The 23,378-nt window shown below is 51.1% G+C and overlaps 1 protein-coding gene and 1 long non-coding RNA gene across 2 annotated transcripts in view; one reads left to right on the top strand and one right to left on the bottom strand.

Moving 5' to 3' along the window:
- The window catches only part of ATP1A1 (ATPase Na+/K+ transporting subunit alpha 1), a 29,768-nt gene extending 7,621 nt beyond the window's left edge, over positions 1-22,147 (bottom strand). Inside the window, exons 1-13 of the mRNA XM_086717918.1 lie at positions 21,883-22,147; positions 10,949-11,053; positions 10,217-10,276; positions 8,128-8,331; positions 7,350-7,463; positions 6,807-6,941; positions 6,602-6,719; positions 5,889-6,157; positions 5,201-5,399; positions 4,827-4,936; positions 2,811-2,945; positions 2,070-2,262; positions 571-746 (exon numbers count right to left, since the gene is read on the bottom strand). Coding sequence (XP_086574044.1) covers positions 571-746; positions 2,070-2,262; positions 2,811-2,945; positions 4,827-4,936; positions 5,201-5,399; positions 5,889-6,157; positions 6,602-6,719; positions 6,807-6,941; positions 7,350-7,463; positions 8,128-8,331; positions 10,217-10,276; positions 10,949-11,053; positions 21,883-21,894 — 1,830 coding nt within the window. The 5' untranslated portion in view covers positions 21,895-22,147. The remainder of the gene's footprint in view (positions 1-570; positions 747-2,069; positions 2,263-2,810; positions 2,946-4,826; positions 4,937-5,200; positions 5,400-5,888; positions 6,158-6,601; positions 6,720-6,806; positions 6,942-7,349; positions 7,464-8,127; positions 8,332-10,216; positions 10,277-10,948; positions 11,054-21,882) is intronic.
- On the top strand, positions 16,591-18,432 carry LOC147578277 (uncharacterized). Its single transcript, XR_015255027.1, has 2 exons — positions 16,591-17,248; positions 17,894-18,432. It is a non-coding gene; the product is annotated as an uncharacterized LOC147578277 (long non-coding RNA).
- Positions 22,148-23,378: the final 1,231 nt, after the last annotated feature.

Here is a 23,378-nt window from a genome sequence, read left to right as displayed (position 1 = left end):
GTGACTGCTCTTTTTTGACCCAAGGATTACATTCCGAAAAATATACTTAAGAACGCAATCCGAGTGGTGGGGGAGTAACTTTTCCAAAGCTTTGAGGGGCAGTCTCACTAACGAGAATGAAAAAGCGGAAACAAATCAGATAGCCGGCACCAAGGGAGACGACGCGCCCCGGGTCGGTGCACCCAAACAACGTTCCGGGGCTTAGAAAGATTCAGAGGACGCCGTCCATTAGAAAACCGGTTGACTGAAAGCAGAGAAGACGTGCCATGCACTGCCAAGCATTTCAAAACGTAAAACCTTGCTAAGTCGTTTGCTCTTTTCAAATATTATTACGCTTCCATTTCTTTCCCCCAAAATGTGTGTGTGTTTTCTTTTAAACCTGCCCCCCCCCCATCTACTGATGATACCCTTTTAAAACAACTTGGCCCTTTCTGGTGATAACTGAAGTGCTGGAGGTAAGACACTCATCGGCCAGGTGAGAAATCAAGCAGGCCGTGTGGCTCCCGCGGCACCGAGCAGGGCGCCCCGGGGCACTAAAAGCTGATGCCAAGGAGGCACCCTGGGCTCCACCTTAATTCCAGCACTTCGGCATTTGCCCACGGCATCGGGAACAGCAGCCCGAGGAGGATCGATCATGGAGATGAGCCCCACGAAGCAGAGGTTTTCCACAGGGAAATTCACATCATCAGTGTCAAACTGGAAGCCTTCAGGAAACTGTTCGTCTGGCAGATAAAGGTGGCAGAAACCTGCAAGGAGAGCAGGCAGCCCGTGAGGACCTCCCTGACCGAACAGGCACAGGACAACAGCAGCTGGCTAGGGCGACAGTCCGCCTCCGGCTCCATATATAGTGGGAATTATTTTTTTGTAACAGAATGAGGCTTTATTTAACCTTTATGAATGATGTGGAATCACCGGAAGACAAAACATGCGAATGACAGAATCCATCACCAAGCCTCAAAGGAGGAGGCATTGTCCAATGTGGAGGAGGCAGGTGAGCCCCAGGATTTCAGGCTTCTAGACCCGCCCGCTCAGGTACTCAGATTTGGGGAAGCATGTAATTATTGGTCTCTGCTTCCTTCTTAAAAAAATTTTTGTTAATGTTTATTTACTTTTGAGAGAGAGAGAGAGAGAGACAGAGAGCGAGCGAGGGAGGGGCAGAGAGAGAAGGAGATAGAATCCAAAGCAGGCTGCAGGCTCTGAGCTGTCAGCACGGAGGTTGACGTGGGGCTCAAACCCACAAACCGTGAGATCATGACCTGAGCCAAAGTCGGACGCTTAACCGACTGAGCCACCCAGGTGCCTCATCTGCTTCCTTTTTTAGGAAAAAAAAGAAAAAACCGAGCCCACATCTCTGCTCGCTATTCCTTTAGTATTACTGAGCACCAGGGTATGTTAAGAAAGACACCTCAAAATTAGATGAAGGAGAAGGTATGAACCAGAGTATGGAACTAGGCAATCAGTTCTGAGTAAGCTAAGGAGAGCAGGAAGAATTACATAAGGAACTTTCATCTGTCCACCTCCAAAATATCACAAATGCCACCGTTTCAGTTACATTATACAATCAGTGAAACGTCCTTCTGATCTGCACCGGCTCTGATGTGGTAGGAAGGACAGGCAGCATCCTAGGTGAAAAGTTTACCGTTAATCTAATTTGTGAGCTGACGTATAAGCTCTGGTGTAAACGCACAACCATTCTGTGCCAGTCAGGAAACGGTTTTATTCTGGAAGCCCTGGCAATTCATTTTAATTTCATTAAGTTTGTAGGTCAGGGTCATGGCAACAAAAGTTTGATAATGAAGCTCTTCTCCCCGATCTTTCTTCCCCGGGCAAACAGAACTGACCAGCATGAGACCAAAGGTCTAAGTACGGATCAGAAGCAAACCAGCAGGAATTTGCTGCTCACGGGCCCAATGCACCAAACATTTCCCCAGCCCGGCCCTTGTGGTTTTCAGAACAAGGGGGAGGGGGCAGATCGAGGAGGAGGATTCCTCCCGAAAGGCTTTGGAGAGGTCAGCACAACGTGCAGACGCGGACCGGGCGGGTGGCTGTGCCGCCGGCTGCCCACATACCTAGCACACGCTCTCCGAGGCCACCTAGCTCCAGGTAGGCGTTCTGAAAGGCGTCCTTCAGCTCCTCGTCCAGGGGCTGCTCCTTGCCGTGCAGGAGGATGGAGCTACAGCGGTCCAGGATCCTCTCCGGGGCGCCCTTCATCACCAGCAGGTGCCGGGGCTCAGACGTGTTGGGGTTCTTATGGATGGACAGCTATAAAGGACAGTGGAGACGTGAACGCCAGGTGGCTGGGCGTCATTGGCCCGAATGGGGAGCACAGCTCACTGGCTCCTGGGTATCGGTCATGAAAACCACCAAAACCTCCTACATCTGAACTTTGGGGTCTCCCACCTTGTAGCCTGCTTTGAATGCTACCAAAAAAGCAAGCATAGTGACCCAGCCCGAAATCCCTGGCACGGGTTCGTATCTAAAGCTTTCCTGAAGGGACAGTGGCAACAACGATGGGCACATCCCTGGACACCCAGCCCCCTCCCCACCCACCCCCTCCAAACCGTTAGTAAGTATCCCAGAGAGCCCCAAACATTTTAGGGGAGGCTTCGTTTAGCCTAATAATACTCAAATACATTAGGACTTTCTATACGCAGCCTGGGGTAAAACTTAAAAGCTTTCATGAAGTTTGAATAGTTCGGTTTTAGGAAGCGTGGAAGCTTGTAACATTTCAAAAAGGTCAAACAGCCCTTCTTCCAGCTCCCGTGCCTCCCCGCCCACCCCCTCGCCCACCCGCACCGACACCAGGTGACCTGGTACTTGTTGGTGGAGTTGAAGGGTATCTCCACGATTTTGGTGTATCTGTCTCTCATCTCCTTCACAGAGCCACAGCACAGCTCAATGCATTTCAAGAGCGCGGACTCCGAGGCGTCGCCTGCAACTGCCCGCTGTGAACGCAGACATCGTTCTTAATTAGCCTGAAACGCTTCACCCAGGCACCACGGAAAACTCGGTGTAACCCAGATGTACTCTGATCGTGTCAGAAGTGGAGGACCGGGTGGGCGAGGCAGAAGCAGTGCTGTTGGCAGGGACGGGCCTCCCTGTGCTCAGACCCCCGGCCGGTCACAGCCCTTCAGACACACACCCTAGCTGCCTCCTCCCGTCAGCCTTCCTTCGTCATCCCAAATCCGGCTTCTGGTAGAAGAGGGGTGCCTCGAGGGGTCCCCCACCCTGGGGAAGACCATAATACATGCTTCCAACCTACTTTAGCCTTTTTTTTTTTTAATCTTCCCCTGTTGCAAAGTCTCAAAGCCAACACTATTCCCAAACACGTATTTCTGGTTATAAATCTGCAAATATCAAGTGAGAATCCAAATATTTACAGCACCTCCAACGTAAAAGAAAACCCCTTAGGTGCGTTCCCAGGACTGGGGGCAAACTGTGTCAAGGGCAAAACAGAGAACTTTAAACATAATTCAACTGTGCAAAATTATCTGGGCCTGAATGGTGTGAACTGAAAGCTATTATTAGCTCCAACAGTCATATAATCAGCTAACATCTTCAGTTCAAGACCACACTTGAGGTAACACATACTTCTTTTTTGTGATATACTGTTGACACATGTATGCTTTGACACACTAAGAACATTTGGACTTGTAGCCAACTTTTATATAAATACTTTAGAACTGGGGCCGTACAGGACTGCACATGCAAGTGTAGCCTCATTTAAGAAGAAAGGTAGTCAGGTTTGGTAGGAAATGTGAAATAAGTGGGATCATTTTTAATAAAGGCCAGTTAGTAAAGCTGAACAGGACTGCGTGCCTTTTGTGGGGTGCAACCCCTGAAATACTCAGAAATACAGCCCATGTTCCCTTTTCTGGCACTTTTAAACTGGGAGAGGTCTGATACCTGTTGAGTTCTAAGCTCAAAGCCTACAAAATTTCCACTGTGACGCAAGGAAATATGGGAGGCAGGCATCTCAAGTTTTATCCCAGGAGAAACACCCCCCTCCCCAAATCGACATCAATTCAATGCCAAGAACATCTCCCTTAAAGGACAAAGGGGTCCTATCTTCACAGTGGAAGCCATCTCTGTTCCATCTAAGTGAGCTTTATCCTCTTTGACAGCTTGGTTCCCCACCCCCACCCCCCTGGAAGCACCCCAGGCAGCCTCACTGAGAACAGGCGAGCCTGGGGGACCTTGCACATGCCTTCCTCATTCTACCAACCCCATGCTCGGCTCGTGACCTTTCTGAGGCTGTGTCTCCACTGGGCAGCACAGTGAAATCACAGCCATTTCCCAATTCCCATGGATTCCATGAGGCTGAGCTTAGTTCTGCATCATCAGTAAGCAAGTGGAGAACAAATAAGATAAGAGAAAGAGCTGAGCTATTTTAAGAAAACACACGGCTTAAGGGATTTATTGGAATCTACTGTATCCCGATATGCAAATGCGATCATCCAGTCACACAGAAGCAGCCCCTCCCTCCCTCCCTGCTAGGTTAGGTGACACTGTAGAGGAAGGCTGGATTTTGTTCGGTTTTTCACAGTGAAGACTGCCTCCCACCTCTGGTTGGTTTTGACCCTAAGTCCCTCTTCTCTAACCTCTCTGAACCACAGGGTAACCAAGGGAATTCCGGATCCACAGGCAATACAAGCTACACACAGCAAAGCATCACACGGGCCATTCCGAGTGTCATGCGAGGAACGGTTCCGTTACGGGACACAAAGGTCACGTGCTATTAAGGAGAACACTCTCGGGGGAGGTCTTGGGTGGTATCTACACCCCCGCAAAGCAGCCTCACCGCTAACAGGAACTTCTGGGCATACCTTGAGGATAGGCAGGTTTTCCTGGTTAGCCTGAAACACCGCCCTGTTACAAAGACCCGCGATCCTGGACAGAGCGAGCCAGGTGGCTGAACTCTTGTCGAACGACACACCTGATGGAGGCAAGGAAACAAGAGTGGAAAATCACACATTCAACTTTGTACGCAAGTCCCATAAAAGGTGAAACGATGACGTCTCCTTTCCCAAGTAATGAAACTCATCAGGCTTTTGGGCAAAGTCAAGAAAAGTCTAAAACCCACGCCCACGACTCCTTACCTAACAGTAAAAAAACTAAAACCAAAAACCACTTAAAAAAAAAAAAAAAAGCCATGTGAACAGGTGGGGCCAAAGCGTGCGGCGGCCCCCCCTGCACCTACCGCTCTGATTCTCTGTCGTGTCGGCTTCGTGGATCTGATTGTCGAACCACATGTGGGCCACTGTCATCCGGTTCTGGGTGAGAGTTCCAGTTTTATCCGAGCAGATGGTGGACGTAGACCCCAAGGTCTCCACAGCTTCTAAGTTCTTCACCAAGCAGTTTTTCCTCGCCATGCGTTTGGCAGTGAGGGTCAGACATACCTAAACACCAGGAGGAAGCAGAGGACTTCAATCTCGACCAGGAGGGAGTCTTATACCAACTCTGGCTACATCCTAATACAGAAGAAGTTTCTCTGAAGTTAAACCTCTCCAGCCATCCTGTGAAATGCAAATTGTCACAGGACCACGTACAGAGAGGGCTTTCTCTCTCCCCCCAATAAAGCAATAGATGAAGTGAAAACAACTAGGATTTACCACACTGTAGGTCTCCCACTCACCCCCAAATTCTTCGTTACACTGTTGTGGGTCATGGGGTAAGGCCGAAACGTATGCTTTGGGGCTACTATCTCCCACGGAAAACCATGCCGAGGCCTTCTCGCTGTCTAACCCTACCATGTGGCTCTGAAGAAAAACTATACACACACACGTCCGATCAGACATGTGGTCGGCAGCCGCTCTGGAGAGGGCAGGGGAGGAGTCTCACATGCAAGCTGGTCTAAGAGCGAACGTCGCCTTCCCCAAGCTGCTCACCGTGACAGTGGCCAGCAAACCCTCTGGCACGTTGGCTACAATGATACCGATGAGAAAGATGACGGCCTCGAGCCAGGTGTACTCAAGGATCAGAGAAAGAATGAAGAAGGACACACCCAGGAACACAGCCACACCCGTGATGATGTGGATAAAATGTTCAATTTCGGCAGCGATGGGGGTCTGGCCGCCTTCCAGCCCGGACGCGAGTGTCGCGATTCTTCCCATCACCGTGCGATCCCCAGTGTACACGACAATGCCACGTGCGGTGCCTTAAACGAGAGAGGGAGGGGGAACTGGATGTACCTCGCTTCACCAACGAGGCCACGGAATCTGCGCGATTACTTGGCACGGTTAAGAGAGAGACACGAGCCACACACGTTTTTAAGGGCTCGCTCTTTGGTGGGGGGTACGCTCTTTCAGAGACCGGCAGAGGGCTTTCTATCCGTGAGCAGAACAGCTCCAAAGTCCATGCCAGCCTAGCATGGCCAACAGGAGATGTGTGCTGGGGATGGGGGAGCAGGACAGACCGCCCACAGGCTTCCTGAACCTCCCTGCCAGCGAGTGAACCGCATCTGCTGTGCTTGACCACAGGGGTCAGACACGGAGCCAATAAAGCAAGAAGAGAGACGATGTCTCTGGCTTTTGTCGTTGTTGCGAATGCCCGAGACAGACACCGTGCTGCGGATATGAACGGGGGCCTCCAAAGGGCCTACCTTCCACACAGTTGGTTGAAAAGAAGGCGATGTTCCTCGTCTCCAGGGGGTTTTCGTTTGTGAAGTCCGGAGACCTGGTCTGGGGCTCTGATTCGCCAGTGAGCGAGGAGTTGTCCACCTGCCCGCGAGACGGGAGGGCTGTGTGAGCGCACACCGGGCCGCCCCCCGCACCCCGCCCGAGCCGCGCGGGCCCCGCTGAACCCACCTTGCAGCCGTTGGCAGATATGATTCGGAGATCGGCGGGGATTCGGTCTCCTCCTTTCACCTCCACCAGGTCCCCGACTACAACCTCCTCGGCATTGATGCTCATTTTCTCACCGTTTCGAATCACAAGGGCTTGCTTTAGAGGCAGAAAGGTTGACAGCGTTCAGTCAGAGAAAAGCGACTACCGACAAGGGCAGGGTGGTGGTCACACGAGAAAGCCAAATTAGAAAATGATCGCTGATGTGAATTATCCGAGTGCATGACAAAGATTGCTGATCTTTCTACTTATACAAGCTATAAAATCTCGCTCATCTGGAGGTGGCTCTCTTGTCCCCCTCGGGTGCTCTGTCAGGGTATGCTCAGAAGGGAGGCCATCACTTTCTGCCGGGGGTCTAAGAAGAGGTGTGGTTTTGGGTCGGCGGGGGGCGGGGGGGGGGGGGAAGTTTCCCTTTCTCTGACGGAGTCACTAAGTACTCGGGAACTTAGCTTCACACTAGTTCACACCCGTGGGGCTGCCAACGGGGAAAGACCAAGCAGCAGGTACCTGAGGGACCATGTTTTTGAAGGATTCCATGATCTTTGAACTTTTAGCCTCTTGATAGTAGGAGAAACACCCAGTTATGATGACGACAGCGGAGAGGACCACGCCAAGATACAGCTGGAAGGGAACACACAGGTTAGAAGCGTGGGCTCTCCGTAAGGAGTCGCGAACATTCAGGTAGTTCTTGACTGAATACAAAACAAATCTGTAACAGAGAGGTCAAGGCTTCAGATATTATCCAATACAGAGCTCGTGTCTTCACATTCAGCTTCCCAGAGACCGTGTACAGGAGTGCCAGAAATGGGGTCCCAGGGACTCGGTCGCTCCACCTCGACAGACTTTTGAAAATCTTTTAGGTGAATCTGTTTCTCCCATTTTATGAAGACAAACATGTTTCTGAAACAACGTGTGACTTCTGAGGGATGGCCACCGCACATCTCTGGATGTGTATTATGTGCCAACATTAAAGGCCGTGCTCTGCCGTATGAGTGGCAGCCGGACCCGGGCTGGGACCTGGGCAGAGCCGCCTTGTCACAGCAGCGACATGCAGGATGGACCTCCAGCCCAGAAGAGCATCGAGAGGGCCGGAGCTGGAGGGAGAAACCACAAATGAAGAAGAATGGATGGGCCTCGACGGCCCCAGTTGCTAACCCTGCTTTTCCCTCGTGCTTAAAAAACATCAGCCAACCAGTGGTAACCAGTGGAAAACTGGCGGGTGGCAAAGACCAGGAGAATACTTTGTGCACACTTTGTCATCTAAGTTAGGAACTACAGAACTCACATTATCATTTTGAGGTTCCTCTTCTGTGGCGGCCTGGATGCCGTAAGCTAAGAAACAAAGAATCGCTCCAATCCACAGCAACATTGAGAACCCCCCAAACAGTTGCCGACAGAACTTGACCCATTCGGGAGTGGTGGGCGGTGGGGTGAGGGCGTTGGGGCCGTCTCGGGCCAGGATCTCAGCAGCTCGAGCGGTTGTTAAGCCCTGAGAAGCAGAGGGATGGATACACGTAAGACACCCTGCCCCGGCCCTTACAAGAGGATATACCCACCTGATAGCTGGAGAACTAGGATAACGGGTTCAGGAGGAAACCAAATTCCCCAAGCTACAGAGCCTGTAAAACCCGGCCAGTTCTGATGAGGACTCCCCCCACCCCTCCCCCCGCCCCGGGCCAGGCACGGCTGCCCAAGGAAGGTCCCAGAGGACCCCACAACATCCACACTGAAATTCGTCTTAAACTGGTCCATGAACAAATCTGAATCCAGTCTGATCTCTTCTAAATTTAGATAAGGGACTCATGCCAAAGTGCGTTTTTACCAAAAAGATAGAGCAATGTTAATTCATTAATTCATTTATTTTTTTAAAGTGTATTTATTTTGAGGGGGAGACAGCACATGCATAAGAGCAGGGGAGGGACAGAGAGAGAGAGAGAGAATCCTAAGCAACAGCGTGGAGGCCGACACGGTGCTCAAACTCACAAACCGTGAGATCATGACCTGAGCTGAGATCAAGAGTCGGATGCTTAACCGACTGAGCCACCCAGGCACCCCAACTCCTTGATTCAGTTTTACAAATTAAGAGCTTCTGAGTTTTTTTTGCATTATTGAATCTGTCAGGGAGGGGAAGACAGAAAGCCTCTATAAACAAAAAAGGAAAAAAAAAATCTCTGTGGGAATCCAACCTGTTAGTGGTTAACAGCCAAGTTTTAAATAAAGAACTTTATTCTTTGGATGGCAACTGACACAGGGTCTGGCTGGAGAGGGTTCACGTAGGTGCACGGTCTAGCTAACCCCCAGGCAAGTTGCCAGTTTAGAAATATTCACTGGAAAAATCCATTGTTACTAAAGGCCTTACGCTTCTTTAAATAGGCCTTAAAACACATGGGACAGCAGACAGGAGATAAAAGGCTACCATTACAAAATCTCATATTATCAAAATGCCCAAGTCAGAAAAAAGAAAAAAAAAAAAAAAAGACATAAAGCTAATTTCTGCCCAAAGTGTCTGTTACTACGTAGTTTGTGTCCACATTATTTTAAATATCTGAATTCCCTAAGGAGTACGGAGACCAGGGAAACGAAAACCAAGAAGTTAAGGGGAAACGAGGACTCAGTTAGGACCTTCCTCTGCCTCATGTTCCCGTGTGACCCCACCCCACCCCACCCTGAGCAGAGTAACAGACAGCACCACTCAGCATCAGAGTGCTCTCACCGTGCCAGGCACTGAATCCAGAGCCTCGCCTGAATTCTCACAACAACCCTTTTAAGGTGTCATCGAAAGTGAGGTGATGAGGGGTGCCTGGGTGGCTCAGTCTTAAGCGTCCGACTTCGGCTCGGGTCATGATCTCACGGTGAGTTTGAGCCCCACATCGGGCTCTGTGCTGACAGGTCAGGGCCTGGAGCCTGCTTGGGATTCTTGTGTCTCCCTCTCTCTCTGCCCCTCCCCCGCCCGTGCTCTGTGTCTCTCTCTCTCATACTGCAATGAACTCACTGGTAGAAGTACAAAAGATGAAGTTCTGGAGGGTCAACTATTCAACTCCATTTCGCGAATGTAGAAAAATGGAGAGAAAGGTTTGTAATCAAGGGCCAGGGAACGCGCGGCTGTGGAGTCATTCAGGATCAAATCCTGGTGCTCTCCCTGACTGGATCTCACCTGTTACAAAGTGGGGAAAATAACATCTACTTTCAAAGTTTCGTGGGGAAACAAGGTACTGAAGAAACACATAAAAACCCAAGCTCTGCATGTCCACAGCAGATACTCGGATGGTGCCTGTCATCACTGTCTTCCCAGGGTCCCCAGGGTTACTCCCAGGACACAGAGGAGATGCCACAGGGACACGTGAGACTCTGTACAAGTTGGAAATTCAACATACTCGGCTCAGGTCTGTTCCATATTTGCGGTGAAGTTCGTCAAGGCTAAGTTTATGGTCATCCTAAGGAAAAACAGAAACAGAAGACTTAAACACTGTACCAGAAAAAAAACACTGGGGTGAAGCATTCATGTGGCTCATTGCTGCTACTAAGCTCCAAAAACGGGCTTTTCTCCGGTGCAGAAGGCGATACACGTCTCTCACCGCGGCCTAATGGATCTGCCACCACACAGCTGTGTGCCGAGCGCCCATCACCAGAGGACAGAGACAGCTGTGGCGTGAAGTCCCTGGGTGCCCGCCACATAACTTCAGAAAACCCCATCAGTCCTGGAGCTCGAGGAAAACCTTGCTTGCCTTCTCTGATGACCAGGGAGGTTCTAGCCAGCCTGTGTCTGTGGAAGCCTCCAGAGCCCGGAAGGTCGGAGGTTCCCCGGGTTTGGTATAATCCAGAAATAGAGAAAAGCAAAGGCCCATGATGTATCAACCACACTTCCTTCTGTGCACCTTTGGCTAGGCCAGGGTGCCTGGATAACTCTTCCAACCCTCGTAACAGCCTGGAAAAATGGAAATTTTCCATACTGACCTCTATAGTTCGGTAAGGTCTGTACAATGACTGCTTTCCTTTTAAAATGAAGCCAAGTCTCTGACTCAAATGACTGGGGGGAGGGGGAAGATCATACAATAAAAATGATACAAGTAATTTTTAAGGAGAACGAAAAGCATTTTAATACTCACCATAGAAACTTCTTTCTTCAATTCATCCATATCCCTCTCTTTCTTGGCCTTCTTTTTGTCGCCATGCTCTGAAACAGCTGCAGGTTCATATTTATCACGTCCAACCTACCAAAGAATGTGGGGAAAGTGTGGTGGTTGTGCATTATGAACGAACAGAAGATTCTGGGGCAAGGGATTTCGGCATTTTTTAGGGCAGCCATCATTCTGAATAGTCAACGGGATGATAATCATGGAAACGTACTGCTTACATGACATCCTAAACAAAAGCAACCGTCCTAAGCTCAAGATGTGCCATCCGCGCCCAAGGGCAGTAAGACCAGTGAAGTCACGGCAACCACGGGATGGTCCTGCCAGTCACTTCCATTTGGGGTGTATAGGGAGGGGCCTGCGCTATCAAAATCTCTATCCCACAGCCTTCCACCTTCCCCACTGCAAGAATGAAATCACCTTTCCATTATTAACTTAGGAGTATCATGCTCAGGTCTTTGCATTCTGAGCAGAAGAGTCTGAGTTAGAATCTGCACTCTACCACTCACTACGGAACCTGGGGTCGGCCACTGACTCTTGCTGGAGCTTCAAGTTTTTCTTCCACAGCATGGAGAGAATAGCGCCAACCTCCATTTCTGGAAGAACCAAATGCTAACTTAAACAAAACACCTAAATGCTAAGTGGCTTTTGTTATTATGCTCAAATTCTTAGATTTGCAAAGAAGTCATTAAATATCGAATTTAAGTTCTTTCAGGGCTTACATCAGAACACCGATCTTTCCATCTTCTAATCAAAAGCCATCCTAAGAATCCTTGAAATTATTAAAAAAAAAAAAAAAAAAAAAAGAGTTCTTACCCCCAATCTACAGCCTGAAAATAAACCCCCCAAAAGAAAGTCACTGGAAATGTTTTGACATAAGCAGCGTGTAGGAAAAGCATGTGCGTTAGCACACAATTCACAGGATCCACCCACGCCTCCGGAAAACTGGAACAATTTTTAGAGAAAATGTTGATTCTATAGTTTAAATTTAGATTGTTCCACACACCCCTCCCCCCACTCCATTTAACATGCTTGAGCTTATCTGCACAAAGCCTGAACCTGGTGCTCCAGAGCTCAGTCTGTGGAGAAGGGGCGCCCCCCCCACACCCTGCTCAGACACCCCAACCCCACACATTGCCTCCCACCAACCACCACCCCTAAGAAGGGCAGGGGAAGGAGATATTAGCATTTTTCTTCAAACAGATGCGGGGTGGTGCTGTTAACTATTATTCTGTGGCTCTCCCTTACTCAGTTCTCACTCTACCAGCCACTGAAGAATTAAGTGGGAACTGGTGTCCGGATCAACATTTTACTGGGCTAAAAATCAAATTAATAAAAAAAAAAAAAAAAAAAAAAAAAAAAAAAATCAAAGGGGGAATAGGTGTATTTCAGTCGCAGCTAAGACGGTGGCGACTAAATACAACGTTCACTTGAATTTGAAAACACCCTCTTCTCAAGGCTCTAAAGCCAAGTCCTGCCCCAAATGGGCTGGTGTCGCCCACAAGCAAGGACGTTTATGTTATTCACGTGGTTCAACTCCGGTGGTCACTTCTGCAGTGTTCCTTGACCAACTTCTTCTTCCAACAGAGTGGAGTTCTTTTGTTTCTATCTTATCTGTGAAGAATGAAGCAGGTCTAAAGATAGTCAACATTCTTGAAATTCTCTCCACTGTGGAGCAACCACATTTGTAAGTGCCTCTTTGCACAGGGCCCCTGGTGCCAGGGTTAAAATGGAAAATAATCACACACACTGAAAGCAAATAAAACAAAAAGAAAGGACAGGGCCACCACCAGGCAAGAACCACAGTCTGCAGTGGGATTTCTTTCACATATTTCATGGGAAAGCTCAACACTTAAAAATCATTTTGAAGGCATTGATTGACTAGGGAATCTCTAAAAGGCTATGTGGCCGGTTTGTAGCATTGATTTTTAAAATATACTTCACAAATTCTCTTTTATGCAAGGGAATATCATTAAAATAAGTTTAATTTCAGAATATGAAAACCAGCCCCCACCTCCCACTCCTCCAACCCCACTGGGATGTCCATGGAATACTGGCATTTCTGCAGGATCTTGACTTTTTTTTTTCCCATTTGAGGTGTTAAAAAATAAAATTGTGTAACTTTAAGAATAATAAATATATAAAAATCAGAGTTAAAATCCCTCTGCCTTACCACCTATATGCTTTCGCCTCAGACTTTCAACATTTTCCATTCCCAAAGAGGGAGAGAGACTGATTGGAGAGCAAGGCCCCAGACAGATACCCAAGCTGTGTCCCTATTTACAAAGTATGTTGCCTCCAGCCTCGCAATTATCAATGGTTAAGTGAGCCGGGAGTTTCATTTCCTACTAGCCACCCCCTCCCCTTCCTCACCAATTCATGCTACACAGAGCGTAGTTTTAAATGAGGATAGTTGTGAAAAGAGACATGGGAAGTATCATTATGTGAAATTTCTCTTCCTTCGCGATTTTAAGTATCGCCTATTGAAAAGTTTGTCCAGAAGACCAGATGGCTTCGACAGTGTGGTTCTTCCCTACCAATAAAACAATGATTTAATACTAGCTTATTGTGACAGGAACTAAACATTCCTGAAGTCCCCATGGGTCTCAATTATCACAGATTCAAAGCAGAAAAAAAAATCTGTGTGCGTAGGTGCGTGTACATGTGTGTCTGGGGGCGAGGAGTGCAGGGTGGGATAGGGGAACAATGCTAAAAATGGGGGAGACGGGGCATCTGGGTGGCTCCATCCATTAAGCGTCCAACTTCGGCTCAGGTCATGATCTCACAGTATGTGGGTTCGAGCCCCGCTTCGGGCTCTGTGCTGACAGCTCAGAGCCTGGAGCCTGCTTCGGATTCCGTGTCTCCCTCTCTCTATGTCCTTCCCCAGCTCATGCTCTCTCTCAAAAATAAGTATTAAAAAATTTTTTTTTTAAAAAGGGAAGATTGACTATAAAAACCCCCAAAGGAACTTTATAAAGGGATATAAATTTTAAAAAAGGGAGGGGGGGAAGACAGCATTTTCTTTACTTTTTAAAACCATTTGGGGAAAACATAGGTCACGGCAAGGGAGAGAGAATGAGAAACGTGGTTTCCCCCGTCAGTTGACTCTAGGAACCTGCCCACTCTTACTTCCTACTTCTTCAATTACAAAACTCCAATGACACTGCCCACCTCCTGCCCCCAGCACGCTCCCTGTGATGGATGGAGCCCCTCAGGCACCCCCATGAGGCCTCTGAAGAAAGTGGGAGGGAAGCTCAAGTTACCAGGGCCACTGGTAAAACTGATGAAGTGAGTTAGGTTCTGGTCTGTTTTGTTTTTTTTTTTTTCCATTCTAATTTAGGAAATGGGACGTTACCACGAGGACAGGGGCTTGCCCAGGGTGACACAGCTTCACATGTGTCATTACTTCACCCTGTGCTTCCCAGGAGCTCCATCCGCTCAAAGATGCCCTAGGTGTTTTGCTACCGTTGGGTCTGGGCAGAGGGCAAAAGCGCCCAGGAGGTGGGGAGAGAAAACTCTTCACAGGACAAACCAAGGTTAGCATGAGTAGTAATCAGGTTCACTCACTTAAAACCACGTACCCCCCCCCACCCCCCGACCCCGGCCTGCGCCTTCCTCTCCTTCAGTAAAATCCGCGGGGCAGACAGGACAGGTAAAACCATCCTCAGGTTCACAAAGGCACACACGAAAAGGTGCAAGGACGTGTAGGAGAGAAGCTTCCATGGCAGAGTTAAGTCACTTGAGGCCTGTGCACACCACAGCTGTGCCCGGGGCCTCCACGCTGCACACCGTCTCCCCGGCTGAGGCCGGGCTTCAGAGGCTCTCCCCAGCCAGGCGTTCCAGACGCGCTGGCCAGCCCACCTGTCCCCACCGCAGCAACAGATGGCCCTGTGGCCAGCAGGGAGCTCCGAGTTCTTAAGATTGCTGGATGTGCCCCCCGAGAGGCCCCTGGGGAAGCTCCGGTGTCCGTGCCCTTCAGACGGGAATGCCGACGTCCTTCCAGGAGGCCCCCGGTCCTCCTCACTCTGCTGCGTGCCAGCTGCGGGGACCCTCGACAGTCAGCCTCGGTGGCCTCATCCCCACAATGGGAATACCACTTGGCGTGACTCCTGACGGGTCTAGAGAAGGCGTTTCTGATCGTCTGACTCACCAAGGGGCTCCCATCAAGTCTGAAAACAAAACACCTAAAAGCTGCACTGTTTCTGAAAACCCACTCCCACACACAAAGGCCTTGGGCTCCGAAGAGGGGCCAGGAGGAGGGCTCCGTCGTCCTCTGCGTGGAAAAAAGGGGGCCAGGAAGGCACCCACCTGTCTTCCTGGGGCCGTGTACTATTACATCAGTATCAGACACAACCGTGTATGTAAAGGTACTTGGCGAGGCACTGCACTAAGGTTACTATTATAACTGGGTTCTAATTAACGTATAAATTACTGACATTCCTCACTATAACTCCTCTTAATCTTAAAAAACAACTCATTTGGGGTATTATTTCAACTCATTAATTAAAACTTTTTTTTTTTTGAGAGCAAGCGAGCACGCGAGTGGGGGAGAGGGACATAGGGAGAGAGAATTTTTTTTTTTTTTGAGTTTATTTATTTTGAGAGCAAGGGAGAGTGGGGGAGGGGCAGAGAGAGGGGGAGAGAGACAATCCCAACAAGCTCTGCACTGTCAGTGTGGAGCCTGGTGTGAGGCTCAAACTCATGAACCTGTGACATCATGACCTGAGCCGAGATCAAGAGTCTGACGCTTAACTGCCTGAGCCACCCAGGCCCCTCTCATCCATTAAAACTGAAAGAAAATAGAAGAAATGATCAAGCCCAGTTCATTTCGCCTCCAGTTGCTCCTTAAGTAGTTTGGTTTACGTGCAAGGAATTTTCTACCCCGGGATCGAGGGCTCGGAGACGGCTGGGGTTGAGGGAGGACACGCGCCGCCTGAGTACTGCAGCTGTTCTGTGGCCCAGAGCAGCATTTCGGGCGGTGAAGGAATAGCTTTTTTTTCTCCTGTAGAGGAGGGGACCCAAGGGACCACCATGGCTTCGTATTCCTTCTCACTCACCTGGACGTACAGCAGGCTGGAGAATGTCATGTAGTGAAGCCACAGCAATGGGTCCCTTTGGGAGGCCAGCTCACTACCTCCAAACTTGGGCCACGGCCCATCAGCCATTGGGGGGCAAAAAAAACATCTCCAGCTCTAGCCGGGTTCCCTCAGCCCAAAAGGAACTAGGCTCAACCTTCCTCCCCAACCTGCTGGTAAGTAAATTCTTAACGAGCCTGCCAGCCCACCCTCCCGCAAGGGCTGAGAATCAGATTCCAAAATGTCTTAAGGATCAATATATTCTCTTTTATGTATTAAGAGATTTACTGTCTCTTTTAAAATATGCCCTGCTTTTCCAGTCACCAATTAGTAACGAAAACAAAACAAAACCCCAAACACCCGAACCTGTTTTTTCGTGGGGGTTAACCCTACCTCTACCATTAGGCACCCGGGTTACAAAGAGTTAAAACTTTCTGCCTGTTCCCTCCATTGGCTGCCCTCCTCACCCCTCTTCTCATCTTATCAGACCCCTCTTTGGCTAGTGCTACTCAAAAGATGTGGTCAGGTGGAGAGAAGAAGGATTAGTAACTGACACCAGCACCACGAGGGGCTGAATAAATTCTGAGTCCTCACCACTCCTCGGTTGGTCCCCTGAAGCATAGGATACGGAGTTAAAAGGGCTGGCAGGCGGCACAAGGCCTGGGAGACAGGGCACCTGAACTGAAACAATGAAACAAATATGGCCCCAGGGAAGCATCCTGTGGAAGAAGAAAGAAAAACGCAAGAGGATATTCACCCCAAAGTGCAGGAGAGCCCTCGCCATGACGACGGACTGGAAAGATAAATCAGACACGAAGACCCACCGATCCCCACAACCTGACACTCTTCTTCACCATCAGGCCCCCAAACAACACAAACCCCAAGGACAAAGCACAAGCCACCAAGAGCCAACTTTTCTCAGATCACCAACAGAAACCACCTAACAGCTGTTACTAAATAGAGGGTGAACAAAACCAGACACAGAGATAATTAATGTTCAGATACCATTCATCGTAGAGTCGCAAAGGAACCAAGGAATGAGGTGTACAGGCCCACATTCCCGTGGCTCAGGATGCAAAGGAAACCAGAGAGGAAAACTGCTCTAGTCTGACAGGATTTGCTACCCAAACATCAGTCAAATAAATGTGAAGAACTTCTTGTGGATTCCTGACAACACATTTCCAGCACAACTAATGAGGTGAGTCATATGCAAAGAACAGTCTCTCTCAGATTCAAGCCAAAGAATCCACTTCCTCTCATACACTCAATTCAGAGCAACGTGAGAAAGTTCAAACCTGACTTGGTTACGTCTCCTTTTCCAAAAATATAGAAACGAAGGAGAGTTTAAAAAAATAGCCAGTGGACTTTCACATTCTCTTCACTTCGCGTGATCAGTTAGTTACTGGGCATGTGTTTGCAGAGCAACTCAGAACTGGACAGCTCTGGCAGGGCTGGGGAACATTCTGCCCAGCGCCGTGCTGTCCAAACTCAGCCACTCTGATTACTGTGAGCCCATCTGATCTGACACTCATGTTTCTTCTTCTGGCCTGCTGGCTGGCAGAGAGCCCCGGGCAGCAAGAAGGCACGGCGGTACAAACGTTCACCCCCCTCCCATCACAGATGGCTGAAAAGCACGCTGCCCCCCCCACCCCCCACCCCCTTTTGCAACTTTTACAAAGACTCAAAAGATGTAAAGTCCCTTGCTTGAAAAGTGAAAGTAGTCAAAGACTCTAAGATGTTATTAAATAGGTCAACAATGTCAACAGATTCTTTCACTGGGCTTTCCTTTGGAGGGTCATTAATGGTATTTCCTATGATTTTCAATCCTTAATATGTTTTCCAGGTGAAAGAAAAATCCTTCTCTGGTATTGAAGGGCTTAAGACTAACGGGTGAACAGGAAACCTACAGTTAATGAAGATATTATCTTCCCTCAGTGCCCAGCACTTGGTGAGCCCCACGAAAGCGGTGATGTTTACTTGCACTGACCTCATGCTGGACAGAACAGAGATGACTTTGCTTGGTCCTCAGGGCGAGTAGGTCCACCTAAGGGCCAGTCAAGAACCTGAAGCTTCAGGGACTTAAAAACTTTTTTTTTTTTACCTTTTTGTTTTTAAATCAACAAACTAATTTTTACTTACTTTCACATACACCATCCTTCTAAATAGTTAGAGCCTTTTTCTCATTCTGAAGTTTGGTTGTATTTAAGAGAACAGAGCCTGCCTTGAACAGAAAGCCACTTAACTGTTAATTTGTTGCTACAATCATCCCGAACCAACAGCTCCGAGGGGTTCTGGGATGGAACATGTTTGAGTACCCAGTCCATTGTGCTTTGTAATTTTGAATTCACTTTTCATTTTCAAATGCGATTTGGCAATAACGTTTCCAGAGGTCTGTACGTTTTCAGTTTCAGCCCCCACCTGGATGAACAGGTACTAGATTTTGAAAAATCCTCCTTCGGGGAGGGGAATTAGGGAGGGAGGGATACAGGGGTTAGCCTATTCTCAGCCTTCTCCGATTTATGATGCAGACCTCCTCCTTTCCTACCCTCCCACCCAAAGGTGAGTCACTAGAGTGTTACAAACTTACTGGCAAAGAACACTACAAATTAGCAACCAGTTAAGTTACCAAAAGAGGATACACCCTCAGAACGGTACAGAAAGAACCCCAAGGGGGGAGCCTGTCATACTCACACACTGAACCGCTTAACAGGCAAAGGGGTGTGATGCAATCCCAGCCCTCTGGTCTGGCCCCAGTGCTGGTCACCAGTTCCTCCCGTAAGGGCTCCGCTTGCTCCTGGCCAGGCCTGGGCAACTTTCCACCCTGAGGACTCTGCCTCACAATGTTTTCGGTCGAAAGTGCTAGCTTTATAGCAGCCAGAGGCGGTTCAGTCACACTTTCAAGTTGAGCTCCCAGAGAGCAGTTGATAATGTGACCATACAACCAGGATTTCTGCTGACAGGCGTGTTCCCTGTGCAACCTTCACCTGAAGCTTTTCCCCCTTCTCCTCTTGAAATCACCGCCCATAAATAAGGTAGGATTCATTTTCTAGGTAACTAAGTTAATATTCAAACAATGGAGAACTGCACCGCAGGACCTAGGGACATCCCTTGCCCCCACCTTCTGTAAACCTGAGAAAAGACACAAGTTTTTGGTGTACCTGTGGTGAACCAAACAGTTGCAGGCGGTAGGCCTGGCTGCCGGTTTAAGCCAAGTCACTGGCAAAAACACCAACATGAAAAAAAGGACAAAATCCTATCTCATCCAGGAATGATTCAGCAGGAGCAGTTCTTTCATTTGCTTCCCAAAAGCTCAGGGGCTAGGCTTGTAAGGAGAAATAAAATCACCTGAAGTATCATCAAAACCTGGGCCCCCACCACAGCGGGAAGAGGAAGGGAAGAAATTAACAATGACCTTAAAAATTAGCTGCCAGCACAGGCTTCTTGGTTAACCAATTATCAGCAGGGTTTTTTTTTGTCACCACTCCACCCACATTTTAATCCCCATGTGGAAAAATCCCAACATTTCAGCAGAAAATATCCTTCTGAGCATTTGGACTATCACAATAAGTCACTGGGGACTAAAGGGGGAAAGACTATCCGAGGAGAATCACCACCAACCAACACACACGTCTCCCCCCCACCCCCCTTAATGTTCAATTAATTTATCAGAGCACCCAAAACACTAACTACGACCCGGGCACATAAGCGGCGTATCATCCCGTGGACCAGCTGTAATTCGATTTGGCGTCTACCGGCCGCTGGTGTTTTCTTAGGATCCGTAAGACATCTTGGGTGAACCCCCACAACCCAGATGTGTGATCTTCACCACTGCGGTGCATGTGTTCGGTTACGAAACATACAGATATGTGGATATACAAACATACAGATATGTGGATACAACTTAGTTACTCAGACGTCTCTCTGGTCCATTAATTCAATTATCACAAAGACCCCCGTTTCACATGAAGAATAATGCTGGAGCTCTGCACATTAAGGCAACGTTAAGGAGGGGAGTGTTCAGGCTGGGAAAACCACAGGCTGCTCAGAAATCAGGCAAGTCTGGTGTGTCAGTAACCAACCATTTGACCTTGAGCAAGTCACTTCACCTTCCTAGGCCTCGGGTACACATCCATGATCACTACACCCCCCAAAATCAGTAATGTCCGGCTCAGGAAATTAACTTCTTTCCTTTTTTTTTGCGGGGGGAGAGATAAAGGGGTGAGCTTTACAGGGCTCGTTTATGGGAATGACCTAAGGTTTGACAGAATGCTTGCTACAAGCACAGGCCACTAACCCACTTTTCTGTCGTGGGGAACACGGAGGCTGGCACTCAGTTCAGTCACATTCTGTGCTTTTAAAAGATACCAGTCGTCCACTCCACTTCTCCACACTCTTTCTACCACGTCCGAGCCCTTCTAATTACCGCCTTCAAAATCCAAAATTAAGAATCCCCAAAGAATGCACCCTGCCTCTACCCCACCTCTGACTCCACACTGCAGAGCCCTAAAAACCTCCAGAGACCTACCAGACGCCCGCACTGTGCAAACCCGGCAGATAATGGAGAGGCTTCTCTCCTACCCGTGTTCTCACGACCTGGTCATTTTAACCCATGAACTGATAACTTTGGGCTGTTATCTGGTATAAACTTTTCTCACTTGACTTTAGCCCCGTTAGGGTCTGGGGCTCAGTCTTCTGCTGCGGCTCCGGGTTATCACGGCTACCGGTTACAGAAACACAGAAACGAGCTGTGGCTCTCTCTGGGGTTCCCGGAGCTTCCAGCACTCTCCTCTCCTGCCCCGGAGACCCCTGGTTCCTTCGGGAATGCCTCGGCGCTCCTACCCCCGCGTCCTGCCCCCCCCCACCCCCCCCCGCCTGCAGTCCTTTTTCGAGTTGATTGTACCCAGAGGCCCTGGTGTGCCAGCCTGTCCCCCCAGCAGACTCACCCCCCAAGAAAACTCTACTCGTCTCTCCCCACCAAGGAAATGACCACTCCAGCCGCCCCAGGGCGCATCTAGTGTTTATGGAAGGCGTCCCATTAAAGCTCGCAAAAGTATACCTTAAAGGCCATCTTAGGGCGGCGAAGACACACCCTTTCTGGCACTAGCCAGCTCGACCGGCTCCGCAGTGAGGGGAAGCCAGTTTTTTTGGGGGGGGGGGGAGGGGGGAAGGGGGAGGGCGGCCGCCAGTGCGGGAAACGGGCTAAGCCCCAGCGCCGTCGGGACCGGGCGCCTCGCCCCCCCAGCGCAGCCCCCGCGTCGGAAGCCCCCGCCGGCGCCCGGGCCGGGGCCGCGGTGGGAAGGCAGCCCGGGAGGGGCCCGGGCAGCGCGCCCCAAGGGAAGGGGAGGAGCACGCCTTTCCTCTGGGCACGGAGGGCGGAAGGAAAAGGGAAGGCAAGAGATGGGAGGTGAGGGCGGGCGGAGGGAGGGAGGGGAGCCGGCTTCGGGGATGCCGCGGCGGCCAGCGCCTTCCCGGGGCCGCCCCGCGGCGTCCGCTCTCCTCCTCCCAGCCCCGCGGCTCCCGAGCGCCGCCTCCAGGAGCCCCGGGCCCGCGGCGCGCTAGGACTCGGGGTCGGCGGCCCGCCCCGCGCTGCCGCCCGCCGTCCCCTGGCGCCCCCTCCCCCCACCCGCCGGGCCCCCAGGGCTGCGCTCCCTCCATTTCCAAACTGCGTCGTCTTTTAAGCCTGGCCGCCCTGCCTGCCTGCCCGTCCACGCCGCGCCGCGCCGCTTCCTCCTCCGCCGCTTCCCGCTGGCTGCGGTCGCCCTCCTGACTTCCTCCTCCTCCTTCCTCCCTCCCGGCGCCCCGCGCCCCTCCCCGGGCTCGCCGCACACTCACCCCTTTCCCCATGGTGGCGGAGGTCTGTGCGCGGCGCCGGGTCCTGTCGCTCGAGAATCAGAGAGGAAAGAAGAGAGCAGCTCCCGGCCGAGCTAGCGCGGCCGGGGGAGCGGAGAGGAGGGAGCTAGGGCTGCCGCGGGGCGGGAGGGAGGAAGACCGGCCGGCGGCTCGGGCCGATGCCGCCGCTGGGGCTGCTACCGCTGCTGCTGCCACGTGTCCGCCTCCTCCCGCCGCTGCTCCGCGCCCCAGACCCAGCCGCAGCTCGAGCCCGCGCCTCCTCCTCACTTCCTAAAATATGCAACCTGCGTGCTTGCCCCGCCCACGCCGCGGCACGTCACCGTTACCGGAGCAACCTGACACCGGCCGCGGGCCTGGCTCCGCCCCCGCCCCAAACCCCGCCCCCGGGCCGGGGCCGCGCCGGCTGCGGCCAGTCGGGGCTCCCGGCAGGAGGGCGCCGGGGCCTGGGGCGCGCGTGCCCACGTCCCGGGAGGCCGCGGCCGCGCCACTGCGGGGCGCGCCGGCTTCCCGGGCCGCTGGGACTCGGCGGCTTTGCAGCTCTCGCGCCCCTCCTCCCGCCGCCCAGCGTGACCCGCCTGCTTTGTAGGACAAGCGAGGTCCGCAGTGGGTGCGGGCACGCTTTCGGAACTGGACTCCCTGAATCTCTGCGGACTGGGGACAGAAACCTCGCGCGGAGGGGCCTTTCCAGCGTATCAGGCGCTCCTCCGGGACCGAGGGCGCTCTGGGGTAGGGGTGGGGGGGTCGGGTGTGATGGTAGCCCGCGCCTGCCTGAGGGACTCCGCCTCCCTGGGCAGTCCGAGCCCAGCGCCCACCTGCGGATCGCCTCCCCAGTCTCTCGGTGCCCCCCCCCCCAAATGCCTCCTGTGGTCCGGGATCCGCGTGATCTACTTCCCCCTCGGCCCCAGGAGGAATGGGTCTGAGCTGGTCTTGCAGAAGGCCCGAGCACTCTCCCCATGCTTTTCTTCATGACCCCAGTGACCACCCAAAGGGCGTCCAGTGAATTTATTTAAGCTGCTGTGTGAAAGAAACCTGCTTGCCCGGTATGGGGATTCGGTTTTTAGGGAAGGAACACAAGCCTAAAACAATGCCTGCCTTTAGCAAAAGGCGCTGACTCGGTGGGGAGATGTTTGAGGGCCCCCCCACCTGGTACCACAGCGCCTTTGCCAGGGCAACCTTGGCTGTTCTGAGGGACTCTGGGCCTGGCGTATGATGATAAGCCCTGGGACACCCCCCCACCCCCCCACCCCCCCCACCCCCCCCACCCCCACCCCAGGCCCTGGCCTGGCTGTGCTGTGGGACTTCCCTCCTGTTACAGCTTCTGCTTCTTAGCAGAGGCTGCTGTGGTTGAAGTTCTCCAACCTTTAGAAAGCAGAGTATTATTACTAACAAGGGTTTCAGGAAGTCAGAGAGACTATAGGAAAGCACAAGTTTCGCAGGAGCAAGTCAGTATGCGTCTGGGAATGTCTACAAGAAACAAG

The sequence above is a fragment of the Puma concolor genome, chromosome C1, assembly GCF_028749965.1.
Source record: "Puma concolor isolate L17-30 chromosome C1, mPumCon1.1.hap2, whole genome shotgun sequence".
NCBI lineage: Eukaryota > Metazoa > Chordata > Mammalia > Carnivora > Felidae > Puma > Puma concolor.
Note: the sequence above shows the minus strand (reverse complement) of the source record. Positions and strands in the feature narration are given on the sequence as shown.